At 28.2% G+C, this 22207-nt stretch overlaps 1 protein-coding gene across 7 annotated transcripts in view; it reads left to right on the top strand.

The window, feature by feature from the left end:
- Positions 1-17376, top strand: part of LOC142325241 (nonsense-mediated mRNA decay factor SMG8) — a 73440-nt gene extending 56064 nt beyond the window's left edge. For 6 of the 7 annotated variants that reach the window (XM_075366727.1, XM_075366731.1, XM_075366728.1 and 3 more), the window contains 6 exons: positions 1657-1824; positions 6395-6611; positions 9086-9192; positions 10245-10425; positions 13095-13274; positions 17115-17376. In XM_075366727.1, coding sequence (XP_075222842.1) covers positions 1657-1824; positions 6395-6611; positions 9086-9192; positions 10245-10425; positions 13095-13274; positions 17115-17235 — 974 coding nt within the window. In that variant the 3' untranslated portion in view covers positions 17236-17376. The remainder of the gene's footprint in view (positions 1-1656; positions 1825-6394; positions 6612-9085; positions 9193-10244; positions 10426-13094; positions 13275-17114) is intronic. The other variant, XM_075366730.1, reaches the window with a different exon arrangement.
- The last annotated feature ends 4831 nt before the right edge of the window (positions 17377-22207 follow it).

Below are 22207 nucleotides of genomic sequence, written 5' to 3'. Positions count from 1 at the left end.
GCCAAAACTATCCGTTACCTGACAGAAAGAGATCTTTCAGTTGCTTTATGCAAGTCATACTGATTTACTTACTGATATATGTCTTACATAACTCTATGTACATATCTTACTAATTTAATGATACTTCTATTTTTACATTTGCATGTAAACTTTTGATTTGATAAATGTTAAAGAATTGTCTGGTCACTGGAGAAGTAAAATCCTGTTTTCCAAGTTTTTTTGTTAGCATTGCATGGAACTAAATCTTGCTCCTTCTGGAGACATTTTTTAAGTCTTCATTGTCTGCTGAATACATATATTTATCCATTTTTAATGTTTCATACAGGGTTACTAAGGTACTAATGAACTGTTGCTTTTGATTGTAAATCAACCCACATATTTTTTTTTTTTACAAGCTGGTAGTAACTTTTCTTTGTTTGATGCCTTTCTTAACATGTCCAACTATTTTCCACTGAACTTAAAAGTGAACTCATTGGAAAACAATATTTTTAACAAAAATTTTATTCTACTTTACATGTGCTTTGATTCATTTGACCCTTTTTTTGCACTAAACCTTTAAGAGCTGCTTTTTCAATGGCCAGCCAGATTTTTATTCAGTTGAAATTGCTAATATAAGTGAGTAGCAGTTTATTTAGGAAATAATGTATACTAGAATGAATACTTCTTTATTATTATTAAAATAGATATTTATTAAATAATAAATAGATTGTAAAGATTTTCCCTGTATCCCATTACATGGAATGTGGATATCATTTCCCGTAACTAGTAATATCTGGAATAATTTGATTATCAATGTAGATTTTAGAAGATAAGGAGGCCCAGCTTTATCCAGAAAAAATGGACTTTTATGTTACAATTATAAAAAAGGAAGCATATTCCCAGGACAATCAAGGATGCAGAGCCTCCAATCTCTTTTGAGCTTTAATAAAGAAGCAGACAGCAAACTCCCCTGTATTATATTAGAACTTATTAAGCATGATGTCATAGATTCAGTTAGGGAGGTGGCTTATATAATTCCCATGCTAACAGTCTAAGGAAGAAGGATAAGGAGAAAGGAAGAATGCAGTCAACTCCCAATGAGAGTACCTCTTATGTTAGGAGTTTATAATTTTGCTCAATTTTATAAGTAATTTATTAGAACAGTTTTAATAATAATGTATTAAATTAAGGCATAATGTAGATGTATCCAGGAAGGTTGCTGATCCAATTCCCAAGGGATTCATCTAAAGAAGAAGGAGTAAAAAATAAGTAGAGGAGAGGAATGAAAAGGAGGTATGAACCTACAGAGACAGAGGTAATGCCTCTTGTCAGCACTGATGAAGATGGTTTACCAATATATGGGTTTACAGATAAACACTGTAGCTACATAAACTTTAATCAAACAATTACTGCTTTAAGATTTGCAATTTTTCGGTGGTGTTTAGCAGATTACTTTAGAAACAGTTAGCCTTAAGATTAGACAAGATCAAATGCAAAATTGGTTTATTACAGCATATCGTTTGCGAATCTTTAAAACAAAGTAAAAATCAATTTATATATTTTTTCACATTAAAAGGAAAAAAATGAATATAAATATACAAGGTTGATTTTGAAGGAGAGAGGTTTTATATTCGTATTATAAGTATTTAAAAATAAAGTTATATATTATTTTGTTAGCATACGTGTCAGGACAGTCTGGTTGTGTAGGCAGTGATTTAATGCTGGATAGTGGATTACAACCTGCAAATGCTGGTCATCCTCAGCGACATTCACAGACTTCACCTACTGATACTGGGCAACATATTGTTATACAGGTCTCTGATATGGATCCAGATTTCTCTAAAGGTGATTATATTGTTTTCTATTTTATAATGCAATATATTTTATCAGTTCTTGAGTATTGAATGTAGAATTTTGATATTTTTATTCTTATACTTCACCCTGATTAATGAGTGATTGAGGCTGATTAATGCATATTGTTTTAAAAATGAGTTGATTATATGTCAGAATTCTATCTTGAGAAAACTACTGAAGTATTGTCTGTTTTTGATACCTTTTTAGTTGTGATGTGTTTTGTATATATATAAATATAAATAAGCCGAAATCCTTTTGTATATGCATATGTGATAGGTATCAGTGTGTGTAATAAATTACTGGGTACTGGGTACTGCTCTTTGTGCTAAGTGTAAGTGTACAATAAGTATGTATGAAAATGAATATTAGCATGATGTAAAAAAACTTCCAATAGTCTTAAAACGGGTTTTATCATTATTACATTTATAAAAACATGCTTTATTTGATAAAAAGAATATGGAAAAATCGATTGGGAATTCATAATAGTCATATTCATGATAGAAATATTTTCACAGTTTTAATGTTATATTTTTCTGGTGAGAAAGTCATGATTTGCTAACTGAATTATAATAAAGTTATGTTACATTTACCAAAGTGATCTTTGTCGCTTGAATTATTCATTGTTACTATTACTACTAATGCAGATTTTGCTGAATAGATGTTTGACTAGCATGTGAGTATGATGTATTATTATCTTTTACATTATGTATAGTTTTTTTACAGGTAGAGATAGCATAGTTTTAAGTAAAATATGATTGAGGCTAATTAATATACTTTCCATACTTGTTTGACTATTTAAAACTTTAATTTAATTGGAGCTGTGAAAAGAATATTAGAGATAAAATATCATCGTTTGTGGTACATTCAGCTTGGCTTGCTGGAAAGCTGAAATATAAATTGTAGATGTACTTCCAATGTTTTGGGATTACTCAAATTAGTTAAATATTGTTAGGAAACAGGAAAAACAAAAATAATATAATAAAGTGTGATCAATGAATTCTTACATTGGCTCAAAACTACTTGTACAGAATGAGTACATACTTTCATGTACAAAAGTGGCTAGCAATGTCCTTATTATTTAGGCTTTGAGTGGTGCCATTCTCTCTATATTGGGATTTGAATTACATGAATTTTTGTGACACATACACAGGTAGAAAGGTGAGGGAGGTAACATTACATTTAATGCTGACTTTGATGAGTCAAAGTCAGCATTAAATTTCGGAAATCCGACCAGAGATCTTTTGAGATGATCCAGCAGGTCTACAGGAATCTAAAAGTGAATGTTATTGAAGCTAGGGTAGGTATTTTGTATTGCATTTACAGTTCAAGAGAGAGCAGAACATCATTGATGATAAAAAAGAAAGGTCTGGGTGAGTGACTTCAAAGCATAATTCCTGGAAAAGTGAATAAAATTTGTTACCAAGAAGACTGGTAGTATTGAGATCTATTGTAACATACTGAGACATCTGAGGGAGAACATTGAACAAGCAATGGCATGCAATGCAAGCAGGCAATGGCACTTAAATGCTGAGATCTTCCTTTTTGTCCCAAAGATTAGTTCAGAGAAGAAATTTTGTTTGGATACCATTGTAAGTTGCAGAAGTTTCTATATGCGATTAAAAAAAAGTACTATTTCAAAGCATTCCAGTAGGATAAACAGTAAGAATATTAGTATATTTTAACTTTTTAAGAAGAGAAACGTGTACAGTGAAAAATGCACAAGTCTATAAAATATGCATTCATTATATCAAAGAATGAATAGTCTCAAGCTTTTTGACTTTAGAGACTAGAGACAGATAGAAAGAACTAATCATTTAAATACCTGAAAATCTTGTAAAACCTATAAGAAATATCAAGACTTACCCCAACAATTTTGTCCCAGATTGAGTGATAAATATTTACTATTATTTTAAACTGCCAGTAAGAAAAATTTGTTTTACTTGTGTAGAAAATTATATCTGTATAACAGTAATGTATATGAGTATGTATAGTTTTTTTTCATTGATTCAGCAAAATAACAATGTTAATAATTTAAAAATTTTAACCAAATCTTCAAGATCTGTTTTTTTTTAAACCTGACTGAAATCTAAAATATACTCATTACTTTGCTAACGGTTATTGTCTGCTTTTGGCGAATAGTATAAAAATCTGTTTTGTATGACTTATATATTAAGAATAAAGTAGGAAAACTAACAAGTAACTAAAATAAACAAATTAAATTTGAAACTGTCTTCATAAAAACCCCGTTTTTATGACAGATTTGACCACAATTTTGCAAAATTTCTAGGCAATTTCATCACGTATTTTTGGTACCTGCAATAGTGTTATTTCTTAAAAATGGTCCATATAATTTTTTTTTCTATAGTTGTATTATAACATTTGAATTACATGGTTGGAACATGTATTATAATAATGGTCATTATGAAACAGATTTTCATTGTGATACAAGTGTTCAACCAATCAAAAGCCAGTGACTAATAGAAGCGAGTATTGTTTAATGTATCAGCTGTTTTTTTACTTTGATTTTAATCCGATTTAGTAGTTAACAAGCAGAGGGTAATTTTAAAATGCATCAATAGGTAACTAAGTTTCTATATTATACTGTTTATGCTTCAGTTAATTATGCTAGACTCTGAGGAAGAAGTGTCTTTAACACCAATTGATATTAAAGAAAAGGCAGAACGTATGACTAATAACCTATTGTCACAGAGATGTATTATTTAATGTATTTTTTGAAAAAAATTAAAAATTGTTCTGCAAACAATATATTCTATTATTGATTTAAATTAAATCAATAATTCTAATATTTTCTCAGCCATAGAAAAAATATGGTATGCAGCTCTTTAATGGCCATTAATGCACTAGCAAAGTTTATGGCATGAGCCTTGGTGAGTGCTGTAACTTACTTCACGCTCATTTATTAATGGTTATCATTATAGGCTATTTGCATAATGCACTGGTATAAAATTTATTGTATTCATTATTGTGCAGAATATTGAATTTTTGATGATATTTTTTGCATTTGTCAGTAATTTTTTCTGATTACTGAAAGTTCACCTTTTCCTGTTTATAGTGCTTACTCTTTGAGTATCATTTTAGAAATGTTGCTCTGATGACCAATTAATTGGTGCAATGATGAAATATTACCTTACAAATTAAGTCAAAAAAGAAAGGTGAATGATTTTTTTAACTCGCATATTTGCTTGTTCGTTTGTTTTGTAGCACATTCTGATAGTGTCAAATTTATAAAATTTTATGTAATATTTATGGAAGTTGGGTACTGGAGCAAAGAGACTTAATAAAATTTATATAAATACAAATTAGTCATTATAATATGTTCATTAAAGATAATTAAAAATGTTTATTGTCAAAACTTTTGGCGAGTTAAAACTTATAATTAAAATTATATTAAGAAACAAAACTGCTTTATTTTTTTATAATATTATTAATTAAACCCTTTGGTAACCAGTTTGTAAATGTATATGAGCATAAATGAAAAAAAATAATCCAATAGTTACAGATTTCACACAGCATTAATCAACTGTTGGCATATTTAGATACGATTACAGTTATGTGGTAGTAAATCATACACAATCACCAAATAGTTACTAAATTTCAATTATTTCACTCAGCATTCTTATTTTCAAAAAGGAAGTATAACAAATATAATCTTATTCAATATAATTTTTTTTTTCATGTAAACTCACATACATTTACAAAGTGGTTACCAAAGGGTTTAATTAATAATATTGTAAAAAAATAAAGTTGTTTTGTTTCTTAATATAATTTGTAATTATAAGTTTTAAACTATTGGATTATTTTTTTAAATGTAGCTCCAGATCAACCTCCTGTACTGTAGGCCAATAATTCTTTTGTTGTGTTTCAAAGAGGACACCTCTTTAAATTGCTTTTAACCAATTAAAACCAGTGTATGTTTTTTACTGAGGCTATGCTTTGAAATTGGAAAGTTTGTTTATAATATTTTTGAAGAAAGCAGCTGAGCTGTAAAGTAGAAATAGAATCTTACAAAAAGAGGTTTAGAATTAATGTCCAATATAAAAATAATCTTTCTTCTTACAGTCGACTAAAGATAGTTATTGAATGGTTACCTGGGTTTGGACATTTAATGTTAAATATTTATATTCTATCCCTTAAATCTATTTTATTAAATTTAAATATCTTGCTATTAATAGACATTAATGATTTGATGTGATAGGTATACCTGTGGGTTGACTAGTTTGTTTTGCAAAAGGGTTCTCCTAAATGTGATTTCACTATGTGATGCTTTATCTTAAATTGGCATAATAAATACATTTTTGAAGAAAATTATATTTTATATAACTAAAAGTTTTGCATTCAATTTTATCCATCAAAATGGCATAATGGTATATTTCTGTACTTGAGATAATGGAAAACTATATTTTCCATAGAAATAAAATTTTAATCATCTGAAATTACTTTTTCTGTTAAAGGTTGACTTTTTGAAAGTTTGAACTTTAATGATCTTAAAATTATGCATATAATGTGTGCTTATATATTCTGTTTGGTTTTCTGTTTTTAGAAAAGGGACTAGTTAGACAGCCAAGCACTACAGAATACCTGCCGGGAATGCTTCATACTGAATCTCCAGGTACATTACTGCCTCAGTTTCCCTCATGGTCTCTTGTTTGCCTGGGTCCTTCTAGTCTTTATTCACATAACCTTGGATTACAAGAACAACATCATGCTGGTTTACTTGGAGGTTCTGCATATTTATTACCATGGGATGTTACTGTTAGGTAGTTTTATTACTTTTAACTTTATACTAAGTTTTTTTAAAATATCATAAACTTATTTTTTTATCATTTTAATCACAAATCTCTATTAAAAAAAAGAAAGTAATTTCATTTCTTAAAGAAGAGGAAGACTTATACAATGTACCATCATAATTATTGTATTTTTTAGTTGAAGTTAGATTGAATAGCTTCTGTAAATTTTATGAAGTGCTTTCAGATTGACGTAAAGGATAATTATTTTAATAAAGAAAAAATAGAAGCAGGTAAATTTAATTACACTTCATTCATTCAACACACAATTAATACATAAAAAATACCAAGACAGTTTGTAGTTAAATATAATAATATAACAAAGGAAAAAAAATTATGTACGTGTTAGCTACCTGGCAGACAACCTTCTCTCTTCATTCTTACTATTGCATCATATGAGGGCAAATTGATAAGTACGGTAAATAACGCACAATTGACAGAACTAAGCATGTTAATTTTCTTTGCGAACTATTCTCTTTCCCTGTTAAAAAGAACACATCATAAACATCTATTCTCAGTATGTTCCTTAGTTTGTATTTGATATTTATTTATTTTTTTTTGAAAGGAAACATGGATACCCAAATAAAAAGCAAGTAGAAGCAATTGTTAGTAATTTTGCACAATCATTTAAAAGTATTCACACCCAGGGTTGTCAAGTTTAAACATTATTGAATAAGTTGTAAAGATGAACACCATAATAGCTAGCCAAATAAGTGGCAACTGAAAAAATGACCACAAAAATTGGTAGAATCATTTTGGCAGACCATAGATTGAAAGTTGAAGTAGCTGATATGGTTAGCATTTCAGTTAACTATGTACAACATCCTTCATGAACATTTAGATATGAAAAATTTTTGCATGAATGATAGAATCAAGAAAACTAGACCAATTGGCCAAAAGCTTTATCAAAACATTTTCACGTTTCAGTTGCAATTAAGGTTCAGATTGCTGTTACATCCATCATGTTTAACAGATTTGACTCTTCCGATTTCCATCTATTCCTAAACTAAAGTAATGGCTTGAAGTAAAGAAGTTTTCTGACAATAAAGTGATTGATTTTTAGAAGTTGTACAAATTATTCTACAAAAATTGTATAATGGTCATCGAACATTATTGGATTAAGTGTGTTGAATAATTATTATTTTCTCTTTCATAAGCCTTTTTTTTAGTGTCTACCAATTGTAATTATATTTACGTAAAATTAAGTACTCAAGGCGTGATGTACGTGATAAACTTAGCTTGTTTATGTTCTGGCTTCATGAATTTGAAATACCAAGAAACTTCCATATGTTATATTTTACATTTGTTCATTCAAAATTAAACGGTGAAAAATTAAATTTTCAGAAGACATCTGAAACTTAAATAAAATTACAGCCTTTGTTCATGAAGCATGAAATTTTACCTTTTTGTTACTTGTAGTTCTTATTTAATAATATTTAAGACCAGCAATTAACCAGGGTATTGTTATATCTTCTAGGAATATCGCTTTATATAAACTCTTACTGTCATAATAATTTTTTGTATTTAAAAACACTGTATTTTAATTACAACGTTTTTTTAAACTTTTAATGAATTCTTTCCGCTATCTGATCTTATTTTGATGAAAAATATATTAACTGGATCCAAAAATGTTGTTTACACTTCTTGATAAATGTACACATTCAACAAGAAGCATCATCGACCTTTTCTTAAATATTAATATTTCACAAAAGGTAAAAAAGGTATTAAAAGGTGGAATACTTTTGTATTTATATCTATTTATGTTGTGAATTGCATATGTCTAAGGGTTTTTCAAAAGTCTGTGCTTTTTATTCACTACTCCTACCCATTCTCTCTGGAAAATATATGGGATCTTCATTTAGGAGGATCCTTCATTAATAAATATATATATATATATATATATATTGTGAAATTCAATAATTATGAATAATAATTTTAAGTCGCTGTTTTTAGATGTACTGTTTTTCAATCTTTCTAGTCATATATAAATGATATTTTTTGGATGTTGAATAAATAATTTTAGACTAAATATATACAATGATGAGGAATGATGCTTCTTGTCTTAATAGGGGAAATGTTTGAAGGGTATTTTCATGTTTTATTAGTGATGATAACAGTGAAGTTGGTTGGACTACATTTATTTGATTATAAAATAAAAACATAGTACTGTTTTGTTGTTCTTGTAATCTTCTCTTTAAAAAAAAAAAACTGATTTTGCTATAATTTGTTGTTAGAAAATGTGATAAAATTGGAACTGTTAACAAATATTGAGCCTTATCCTGGAATTGAACACTTCATTATCCATAAATTATTTGGTTTCTAATCTGACAATTTATAGATATTTAAAAATATCAACATTTCTTCAAGTTTTTTTGACAAAAATTTTACATGTATCTATTGCTAATAGAAACTATAAGAATCTTATGTTATGATGGTTTTTTTTTTAGATTAGAACAGCATCAGAAGGATCGTTGTTGGCCAGCTGTTGGTGATAGAATGAAGTCAAATCAGCCTGCTGGATTATCAAAAGGAAGAAAATCTAAAGGAACAAAAGGTATACTGTATGCAAATAAAATGGTTTTTTTTTGTCTTACTTTTAGAAAATAAAACAGTTCTCTTTGCAGAAATACTATTTTTCATGATAACGTATAAAAACAGTTATTTTTATAAAAGTAAATAAAAATTTTAAATAACTGGCCCCTCTCTGTCTAACCAAATTATTCATTTTTCTGCTAAAAGTTGAAACTAACTATCCAAAATGTGTCAGAAAGTAATTACAGCACCACCTAAAATCTTTAAGAAATTCAAAATTTATTCCAAAAATCCTATTTTGGATTTTCTATTTTTTTTTAAATTTGTTATACTTTCAAAGTCATTCAGTTTTTTTTTTTATGGGAAATCTTCCTGTGAATAAAAACCATTTATTTGTGTTCCATTTCTTGCATGCTTTCACAAAATTCATCTTCCAGGCTAATTGTAAATATTTAAATAATTTTTTTTTTGAATTGGAACTGTTTTTCTGGTACTAGAATTAGCATTCTAGCCTTGAGACTAGTTTAAGATGTAACATGAAAAGAAACTAGTTTTATTTCTAGAGGAAAAGCCACATGTCCCAGAATATCTATTAAAAAATGAAAAATTATTTAAAAAGATAAATAATTTTTCAGTTAATATGTATTCCTTGTGTTCCAGATATATTTTTCACCTATGTCAGTAGGCTATCACAAGATGGAATACTTTTGGATGTTTGATTCTACCATGAATTGGATATGTTAAAAGTCTGTGATTTTTAATCTTTATTCTTATCCTTTTTCTTCGGAAAAATATACTAGATCCTTCATTTAGGGTTTTTTTTAAATACCGAAATATAGAAATAAGTTGTTTTTATAAATAATTATATAATAAGCCTATCATACTAGTTTTGCATTTTCTATTGGATAAAGACAAAACTCATATTTCTCATGAGTTTACAACATGTGGTTATTTTCATATTATGTAGCAATTATTTTAATGATTACTGTAAGTAATAATTTTTAAAAAAAAACAAAAAACTGCAAAATATATTTTCATTTTTATGTTAAATCTCTAATTTTATCTTGATTTCAGATTTATCTGAATTTTCTGTAAAGATATTTGTTGGTGTTGAATATGAGTGTCCAAGAGGGCATAGATTTATGTGTTCAGGTCCAGATAAAGTGTTAAAAACATCAGGCGGAGGTCTTGTCAAAGATAATGGAAATAAAGTAACTGGCTGTGATATGCCGTTATATTTTCCATGTCCTTGCAGGTATGTTAGTTATTAGCACAGTAAAGTATAAAATTGTATATAATTGTATGTTTTATAAGTAATATCAGTATTAAAAAATGAGAAAAATTTATAAATTAAGTTTAAGCATAGTTATAAATACATGTATTTATATGTAAAGGTAAAATAATAAAATAAAATTATAAATATATTTATTTATAAATCTAAAAATTAACACTAATTAATGAATTCACAGGTAGACTGTATGGGGAATATTTTGTTTAAAGTAGCAAAGAATAGATAATATTTCTTTTCATGCTGCACACTAACATAATCATTTAAAAAACAGTCTAATATTATTATTAATTAATATTTATTCTCACAAAAAATATGTTACATAACACTGAAATATATATACATATATATATATATATATATATATATATATATATATATATATATATATAATTCTATTAGTATAACCCAGCTAGTACAGAGAAATTAAAAAAATACTTTTTATTTTTAACATTTTTTATATCTACTTTATATGCATATTAATTAAATGAATTCAATCATGAGTGACGATGCGCTATCCCACAAAAATACTATCTTGATAAAATTAAGGCAAAGTATATCTTCTTTCAGTATTTTCTACTAGCTGGTTTATGTTAATAGAATTTCAAATATAATTTAACAGTACAGAGGAATAATATGAATTGTAAAAAGATTTGTTTCGGTAAAATAATAAAAAAAGGGCGTATACAAAGTTCTCCTGGGACTTTCATAACCTATTGTACTCATGAAAATAATGGAAAAAGTTCATATAAACATATTTCCTAAAGTGCTGCATTTGCGAGTTACGGCTAGTGATTTTTCTCTGACTTCAGCTACCCCAATGAAATGAGGTTGTACTAAAATTTTTAGGATATAATTAAGGGGCAGAATTAGGGATTTCTTATGGTGTTTGACCTGAAAAATTGAATAAAGTAAGTTCCAGAACTGTATCTGCAGTAGTTTTTGAGAAATCTGGGGTGAAAACCAACAAATTAGGGTAAATTGTTAAAATTACTGTACAATAACTTTGTTAAATGGGTAATTAACACATAAAACATTTAAATAAACTTGTAGAGAATCTAATTCTGAACAAAATAGTATAAGGGTTAAGTTCAAGAAAACAAAGAAAAGTTAGAAAAATTTAAATTTTATGTAGAAACGGTACATTACTACATTAAAAAAAGAACTTATTTAATGTAAACAAAAACTAAATTCTTTTTCAGTGATGTGAAAAATTTTTAAAAACAAAATTTACACTTAAAAATTGCTTTTAAAAAATTAAATAAAACTGTAATTTATACAACTGTAAAATGAAAATAAATAAATAAAAAAAATTACTTAGATTTTTTTTATTAATGACAGAAATGCTGTAGATTATTTGAAAAATTATTATTTCAAAGTTGGCAATAATAAAAACATATGATCAGCAATGCACAATACTGTATTAGTGTTTAGATAATAGATCTTTTTGTAAGGTACATTAAGTATATTTGGTACTATGAACTGTGCTGTCAGTGAATGTTTTTTGTGAATTTTAGTTTGAACAGATCAGTTTGCCATCAAAGTAATGGCATTCTTATTTACAGAATATCCTAATATGGTTTCCATTTTTGGTGTGTGTAATGGTACAGTTGCTACAGTAGAATATAAAATACATTTTCTGAATCACAGGGTTACGGATCAGAATTAAATTCTGTACAAGTTTTGTTTAAAATTTTGTGTGTTTATTACCCATTTAACAAAGTTATTGTACATCGAACATAAAAAACAGGGTTTTCCCAATTTATTGGTTTTTTACTCCAAATTTCTCAAAAACTATTGCAGATACAGTTCTGGGATCTATTTTATTCGATTTTGCAGGTCAGATACCATAAGAAATCCCTAATTCTGCTCCTTAAGTAACATTCTAAAAATTTCAGCACAACCTTATTTCACTGGGGTAACTGAAATCAGAGCGAAATCTTTCACTAGTCGTAACTCACAAATGAAGCATTTTAGTACATATGTTTATTTGTGCTTTTTATTATTTTCACAAGTAGAATAGATTATGAAAGTCCTGGGAGAACTTTGTGATACACCTGTATATATATATTTACCATATAATTAATGTTCCAGAAGTTTTAGGATTTTAATATTTAGGCAAAAAAAAATACTAAAAATTAGTAAAATTAGACCTTAGATACAGATTGGCCCAAGACAGGAGAGATTTTATTATAAAAAGAAATTCTTTCTAATATAAATATAGCAATCAGAATTTTTTTTATATTTATGTGGGATGAATCTGTTTTATTCTAGAAAAAAACATGGTTAACAGGAAAGCTAGAAAGATAAAGAAATATAAGCTTCTGAAATTTAGTGTTATTATGTTTGAAAATAAATTAAATTTAAGTTTGAATGAAGATGAGTTGGAATTTATGACAGAATATTGTAAAATGAAGCAGCAGCTTGATGGACCACACATAGTAACATATTCATACTTGGTTAATTTGGTATTTATTTAAAGAAATTTAGAAGGTTGCAATTTATCAGAAGATAAATAAATATTACAATACTTAATGGTAGAATAACTAAATATTGATAAATTCAAATCATACAAACTCAAATCCTTACTATTTATAATTAGTTTACTGATATTTATTTTATTTTGTTTATTTTAGAGCAACTAAACCTCTCATAGCACAACTGATGAGAGTCCATGTTGTTACACCAAAAGCTCCAGTTCATGTGACATTGAATCCTAGAGTTCAGCCTGCTCCTAGTCCTTGCCCAATTTTTGTTACTGGATGTTCAGAGCCTGTTAAGTTATCACAGAGTGCATATTGGGTTCTTCGGTTACCGTATCCTTAAGCTTTTTTTTGTGTTTAAATGTTTTAATTATTTTTTTAAATTTACAATTTCTTATGTTTTAGTTTTATTTATTTATTTATTTTTAATTTTAAGGGAATTTTATGATAATTCATACATTTTGTTAATGTACGTTCATATTGTGAATCAGTTAAATACGAATACTTAAGATAACAGAAAAAACTAGAAAAAAAAAAATCATGTACAATTTTACTTTTATTCATGAATTTTATTTTGAAGAACTGCTTATTATCTGTTGCATTTTATTGAGATATTTTATTTCAAAATTGTGATGTGTACATACAAGATCTGTTCAGAATATGGTTAGTCTATTTATTTTCTTTGAAAAGCTGGAGTTAAGGAGCAGAATTTAGTATAATGCTATGTTAATCTTGGAACCCATCCATGATTTTTTTCTATCTTTGAATAAATTGACCTCTTCCTGTAGTTTTGTATATACAGGATGTTTCTAAATTGGTGGGCTGGCTATACTTTTTTTGGAATCTACTTGTAAAACTAAACAAAAAATATCCTTAGGAAAAATGGTGATTTCTCCTTCATTCTCCCCCTGTCCACCATTTTGTTATTTTTATACAAAAATTTATATCTCAAGTTTGGTTAGAGGAATCACATTAATACTTAGTAAGCATCTTGGTAATGAAGTTTTAAAATTAGCAAAAAATCAGGAATTAAATACCTTCGCAAATTACAAAATGGCAGCCATGTTTATTTCTTAATCTGTTATATCTCCATAAATATTAGTTTTATCAAAATTTATGTAATTTGCTAAAATATTAAGTCTTTTATTTTGAACAAAATGACATTCAATTTTTTTTAAATCTATCAACAAATAGCTGAGTTATGGCAGAAAATATATGTTGTAATTTTTTGTCTGCTTTCATGTTCTCCACTTTACATTCAATTCGATTAAATATTAATTGTTTTTATTTATTGTTAATTCTTGTACTGTAAATTAGTATCAAATAAGGTAATAATTTTCTTACAATTGTTTTATTAAACGATTATCTTGTTAACAATGTAAAAGTGAAGCTTCTTTTAGCAGGAATGTTGTTCAAAACTATCACAACCTGTGTAACTGGAGCAACAAAAATCCTCATGGTACCTTCCAAAGAAGCCATCAGTAAAGATTTTCCCTGAACATATGGGCAGGTATTTTTAATGATTATCTTTTAGGTCCTGTCATTCTACCAAATCGTTTAAATGGAGATAATTTTCTTACTCATGTAACCAAAAATCTTCCACATTTTTTGGAAGACCTACGTCTACAATTAAGACAAAATATGTGGTTTCACTATGATGGAGTTCCAGCACATTTCAGTTAGTTGGTATCAGAGTTCCTGCATGAAACTTTCCATGAAAAATGGATAGACTGCAGAGGGCCAATGTCCTGGCCTGCCTGATCACCTAACTTAAACCCTCTTGATATCTATCTGCCTTTGGGGCCATTTGAAACATTGTTTATTCAGCTCAACATTGAGGATCTTCAACAAAGAATCAAAATGAATTTCAAGGAATTCATTTTGGAATTTTTGAATGGTTAAGAAAAAGACTGGAGATTTGTGTAATTTCTAATGGTAGAGACTTTGACTTTGAACATCTCTGATAACTTTTAACCGTTGTTAACTGTTTAAGTACACCTAATGTTCTACAATAATTAACATAAGGTAGTTGTTTTATTTTTTTAATTATTAGGTCTATTATTGTGATAAACATATTACTTAATTTGATATTAATTTATAATACGAGAATTAACAAAAATAAAAACAATTAATGTTTAATCGAATTAAATGTAAAGTGGAGGACATGAAAACAGACATAAAATTACAACATATATTTTCTGCCATAACTTGGCTATTTGTTAACTGATTTTAAAAAATAAAATGACATTTTGTTCAAAATAAAGGGCTTAATATTTTAGCAAATAACATAAATTTTGATAAAACTTTAGATAAAACAGACTGAAAATAAACATCGCTGCAATTTTGTATTTTGCAAAGATGTTTAATTCCTGATTTTTTGCTAATTTTACAACTTTATTACCAAGACACTTACCAAATATTAATATGATTCTTCTATCCAAACTTGAGATATACATTTTTACATAAAAATTACAAAGTGGCTGACAGGGGAAGAACGAAGGAGAAATTGTCATTTTTCCTAAGGATACTTTTTGTTTAATTTTACCAATATGAAAAAGTATAGCCAGTCCAAAAAGTTTTATCAAAATTTATGTTATTTGCTAAAATATTAAGCCCTTTATTTTGAACAAAATGTCATTTTATTTTTTAAAATCAGTTAACAAATAGCCAAGTTATGGCAGAAAATATATGTTGTAATTTTATGTCTGTTTTCATGTCCTCCACTTTACATTTAATTCGATTAAACATTAATTGTTTTTATTTATTGTTAATTCTCGTATTATAAATTAATATCAAATTAAGTAATATGTTTATCACAATAATAGACCTAATAATTAAAAAAATAAAACAACTACCTTATGTTAATTACTGTAGAACATTAGGTGTACTTAAACAGTTAACAACGGTTAAAAGTTATCAGAGATGTTCAAAGTCAAAGTCTCTGTCCAACCACTATATATAAAATTCTGCTGTATTATCAATTAATGTTTAATGATAGAATGTGTTGATTGATATTGAGAGATTAAAATTTTTTGCAAAAATTCATTGATATCCAAACTGAAATTATGTATAAAATTCAGCAAGAATTTGGACATATACCTATGGAGGAGGTTATACAGATAAAATAGTGGGGTATGGTCATTTAACGTGGGCACACATTTGTGGAATGTGATTTGGGTTCTATTAGATCAGTAATAGGCCCGAAATTTTATTGAAAAATTTCAGAATTTAATTTGAAGTTTGTTGGTTGACTTGATCATCTGAGAAATTGGTTAATAATGCTCATACAATTTGCAAAATTTTTACCCAAGCTGCTTGGTTGAGCAGAATAACCTTTCTTTGCATTGCTTATTGTACAAAATTTTTTGTATTGTGTTTAACAGTTGTGACTTTAAGGTGATGAAATTTGGGTTTCAAAAAGAAACCTATGTTTTACTCATTGCTGGAAAAAAAAACAAAAAAAAAAACATAAACCAAGAGTAAAAATTAGAACATGCCAATAGATATTTAACACAGATTTTTAATATGAAGGTAGGAGTGGTATATTATGAATATTCTCTAAAAAATCAAATGGCCAGTTCATTAACAATATATACCTTGTCTTTATGGTTTTGACTGTCTTTATGGTCTTTTCAGTCTTGACTGAAAAATGAGAGCTGTTGAGTTTGAACTATTGAAAATTCTACTTCAATGCCACTGTCCATTACTTGCATCTGATCGAGAATATGTTAACTAAACATGGAATTCTTCTAGATTAATAGCACTTCATTCTTCAGACATGACTATTATTTGAAGCTAAAAATTCCACTTTACTTTCATTATTTCGTTTGAGAGACAAGATGAAATTATGAAAATTGTGTAATGAGAACTGTACAGAGAATGTTATTCTGAAAAAATTCCAAAAATGTTTTGAACAGTTGGAAAAGTGTTGAGTATTTCTAAGGATTTTGGTGTAGCTCTTAAGGCTGGATACTTTTTTTAATGTATTCTTTAATAATTCCAAATTCTTAATTTTAATAGAAGTAATTCAATACTTGTTTTTATGGTGAATTCGTGATATCTCTTACAGGCTTATTTGAAATTTGCAGTAAATTTGAACCTGCAAAAATTTATTGATTTTATTTTTAATTTTATTTTATTAATTGATCTATTTTCCTTAACTATTTTTCTTAGTTATGTATATGTGGGTGAGCAAGGTGTTTACCTTCCACCTAAAGAACCAGTGCCACAAAATTATGGACAACTTCTTAGTGGAATGTATGGTATTTCTGAAATAACAGATGGAAAATATTGAACTACTCAAAAAAAGTGTGATTACTGCAGTTATTTTGTAGTACAGCTACTATATTAAGATCGCTTGGACTATTTTTGTACAAAAACCTAAAAATTAATGTAGATAAATGTTATAAATAAATAAAAAATATTTTAACTTTGAGTTTTGTTATTCTTTAATACATCTACACACATTTGTACACATGCTAGCACATACACACATAATTTTTATATATAAGTTTTAAAATTGTGTGTGTGTTTCATAGGGGTATTTGGAAACTCCTCGACCTGTCAAAGGAAACATAAGAGTTTTATGAAATCTTCTTTTTCAACATAATCACCTTTCAATTCAATTCAATTCAATTAGACAATTTTTAATACAATATGCCTTACTATAATATAATTTGCCCAACTCTGCAAAATAGACAGTTTTCTCAACTTTGACATCATCATTTGAAATGAATCTTCATACAGAGAGCCATATCTTCAGGTTTGGTGAGAGGAGGTAATCTCTGGGAGCCAAGTCCAGTGAATAGTGTATGTGGAAGCAGTTAGAAGTGTAGGTCATGTATTTTTGCAGTGACAGCCTGAGACATATGTGTGGGCCCATTGTCATGGTGTGAAAGAGCCCTTTCTTTTTGGCCAGATTTGGATGTTTAGCCTGAATGCCATCCTTCAATTGGTCCAATAGTGAAGTATATTCTGAGGTAATATCCTGGCTTTTTTCTGGCAGTTTATGAGCACCATATGAGGTCTGTTCAGAAAATAACTAAACATTCTTAATTATTCACCAATAGAGATATTTATTGATGTTCAGTTAATAATAATAATAATTTATTTTCCAAACTTAGAATACACTTTTTAAGACAACAATACAACATCATTTACATTATACAACAGAGTTACAAGTTAGACATAGCTTATGAATTATATAAATATTTCTATTGACCTATTTCTATAATTCTATTGACAGTTTGTACCTGTAGGTTCTAGTTGAACTACAACAGGCTCACAAGAATAACTACAGTTTTCTAATTTAAAACTGTGATGCATTAATTTATGATGAAATAATAATTTCTGTGATTTAATAATAGTTTCGAAAATTAGGTACTCCTTGAGGACAGGAGTAGTTACCATTAATTTATTATTAAAACATTGAAGAATATTAAAGGTATATAAATGAGGACAGAAATGGCTGAGTAGAAATTTAACAATTACTATAAATTATAGAAATATTAAAGAAAGGGAAAATCATTCAGTTTCTCATTAGAAGTCAAAAGGTGATTCACGAAAGCCATAAGCTTTGTGCTTCCCGAGGATAACTTGTTAATTTTAGTCACTATTGAATCAAAAATGAACTGTGTTTTCATACTGAATGAGCCAATGCTGAAGAGAAATTATGAACGAATTTAAATCTAGATTATCTTTCACACAATTCTCAACACAATTTCTCTACTCCTAAGAAAGAAAAGTCTAAGTACCTGAAACAAGTATAAATGTCTGAAACTGAGCAAGTTCAAGATACAAAAAAACGGCAATGAATGTATCCTAGCATGTATGCTACATATTATACATATAAAATTATCACTATAGGTCAGATTTTATTAAAATACACACCACCCCAACACTCAATTTCATATCTTAAATGAGATTCAACCAAAACCAAGTAAAGCATTTTTAGAACACAGATTGGGCAGAAATCCTGAAGATAATAAAACTTTCTCACGTAACATAACATTTCTTCAAATTAAGAATATGTTTTTTCAATGAAAGATTGCGATCAATAGTTATCCCTAGATATTTCATACTATTATTGACTTGATTAATAAATACTATCGTAACTACATCAGCTGTTCGAGGCAAGTGAGATTATTATATCTTAACATGCTAGTTGCTAGTTTTCTCACCCTTTAACTGGAAGATTATGTATTTGGATTTAGATACATTTAATGAAATTCCGTTTTTAGTTAACCCCAACCTAATATTAAATAAGTCCTCTTTGATTGATTTCAAAACTCAATCAAAGCTTTTTTCTCTATAAAAAAGGGCAGTATCATCTGCATATGAGGTCAAATAACCTTGAAATTTGCCAGAACTTAAGTTCTGGTCCTAATATAAATTAGGAACAGAATTGGGCCCAAAACTGACTCTTGAGGGACACCGAATTCTAATACTCCCTGGTTACTGAGGGTATTTTTAATTTTTACCTCTTGAGTTCTTCCCTTTAAGTAGGATTCAAACCAGTTAAAAACTAAACCTCTTATACACTTCTTCTTTTTCCTGTTTAGCCTCCGGTAACTACCGTTTAGATAATTCTTCAGAGGATGAATGAGGATGATATGTATGAGTGTAAATGAAGTGTTAGTCTTGTACATTCTCAGTTCGACCATTCCTGAGATGTGTGGTTAATTGAAACCCAACCACCAAAGAACACCGGTATCCACGATCTAGTATTCAAATCCATGTAAAAATATCTGGCTTTACTAGGACTTGAACGCTGTAACTTTCGACTTCCAAATCAGCTGATTTGGGAAGACGCGTTAACCACTAGACCAACCCGGTGGGTTAAACCTCTTATTGCTCCATCTTATTTAATAATGTATTACGATTGACAACATCAAAGGCCTTCTGGATATCCAGAAGAGGGTGCCAACTTTAGAATCTTCATTGATACCATTAACCAACTGTGAGACAAATTTAAGTAAGGCATTTTCAGTACCTAAATTTTTCTGAAAGCGAAATTGATTATTACTGAAAAAATTATTTTTATTAAGAAAGTTAACCAATCTTAACTTTACTACAGTATCCAGAATCTTTGAAAATTATGAAAGCAGGGCTATGGGCCTAAAGTTCCGACATAATTACTACCTCCTTTTTTATAAATAGGAACTACCGCTGCTTCTTTAATTTTCTGGAAATTTACCCAACTGCAGACTTAAACTGCATAAATACGCAAAAACATGAGAAATGTATTCACACACAAATCTTAGGGCATATGAAGAAATCTCATCAAAATCAGATGACATTTTGGTTTTCCTAGACTTTATGATTTTTTCATTCTCAAGAAAATGTGTAGGCTCTAGGAAAATAATGGTCTCTACTTTGGTTGAGGTAAAAATGTTGATTCTGAACTGTAATATTTTCAGAAGGTGTTTTTAGTTTCTTTGCAATTCCTAAAATATAGCTATTAAAAATATCTGAAACCTTTTGAATCTCACTATCAATCTGGCTATTCTTTTTACCTATTACTAATCAATTAGTTTCCACTGTTCCCTAGTATTACCAGTGTTATTAATAAAAAAGTTTGTAAAATATAATTCTTTCGCCTTCCTTATGTCATAGATAAGTCTATTCCTGTACCTATTGTAATATCTTTTTAAATCTATAAATTACACAATTGATTTCTAACTCTTTTAAACAATAATTTTTTTCTTTTAATTATATTTAATAAATTATCCAATACCCAGGATTTAATTTTGATGACATTTTAAATTTTTGTTTTAAACTGCTTTTTTTTAGAACATACTTTTAAAACGCCATAAAATAGCTTAAAAGCTCTGTCTGAGTCTTTTTCATTCTTTACTCCAATCAACCTTTAATATCTCAATATTTAAACCTAACTAAATTAATAACACTATATTGATACAGAGTGTTACATTCTGAGTTTAGTTTTTATATAAGCTTTTTAATATCACAAGTACAAGGGAATGGTCTGTGATGCTAGCATGTGTGACATCAGCAAGAATTGTTTACATTTAATGAAGAAAATGATATATACAAGTGTTTGTATCCAACCTCGTAGGGGTGTTTACCATTGACTCCATATCATTTGAATAAAGCAAAAATTTAAATTTATTAACAATATCATTATCCTCTAAAAGATTCAAATGTATGTCTCCTATAAGCATTGTTATAGGATTGCTATTGTGGTTATCTAAGAAATTACATAACTCATTAATTAATACTTCCGCTATCGACCAATGATATCTATAAAAAGCAAAAATATTACAAACATAATTATCAACAGAAAAAGATAAACAAATGCAATCAGCCGACAAGAAACTGGCCTCATCGACCTTGACTGGAATGTCATTTTGCATGTACACTTTTATACCTCCAGCTCTATAAGTTTTGTTACATTTGGCATAAAGATTATTATTCAATTTGATAATTATTTAGTTCATCATAAATTCATATCTCAGTTAATACTATTATTTTTGGAACTAATTTTAAAACAATCATTTCATTTAAGAATAAATCAAGATTTTTACGCATGCTCCTTATGCTTTTATGAATTAGAAATAAAGATTTATCTTATAAAAGAAAAGAATAATAAGAAACTTAACAAAACACTATTTAAGAACAAACACTAAATACACTACTACATACTATTTAAAGAAAAAAGTAAATAATAAAAATTTTAACAAAATACTGTTTTAATTTATTGATGTCATCAACCCAAGTAAGCACAATTACAGGAGCACCATCACTTCTGCGTAAAAATATACCCACAGGTAATTGAAACCCTTTTCCTTTTTCAGTTCTCTTGCCATTGAAAACACTTTCCTATGACCAGCTGAAAGATTTTCATTTATATACACTTACCTCTTAACATGCCTTCTATTTAAGGTGCCATCTTTTACCGATCTTCTGGTAAAGAATTATAATTGTAGCTGGTCTTTTTTTGGGTAGTTGGCAGCACTGTGTTCCGCATAACCTCCTCTGTAACTACATGTACTTGGATTGTTGATATCTTGTTTAGCACCTTATTTGACCTGATAGCTTATTGCACCTTATTTGAAGTAGCTTGCCTTTTTTTGTGCACCTTATTTGACTGCAATGTGTAAGTTTAGTAGTGATTTTTGTGATACAATGTAAAATTTTGCATGAAATTGGGAAAACTTTCACAGAAGCATTTCAACTTTTGAAACAAGCTTATGAAGATGATGCTCTGAGTCGTACGCAATGGTTTTCATGATTTGCAAGTGGTCATC

The sequence above is a fragment of the Lycorma delicatula genome, chromosome 5 (assembly GCF_047948215.1).
Source record: "Lycorma delicatula isolate Av1 chromosome 5, ASM4794821v1, whole genome shotgun sequence".
NCBI classification, from domain to species: Eukaryota; Metazoa; Arthropoda; class Insecta; order Hemiptera; family Fulgoridae; genus Lycorma; species Lycorma delicatula.
Note: the sequence above shows the minus strand (reverse complement) of the source record. Positions and strands in the feature narration are given on the sequence as shown.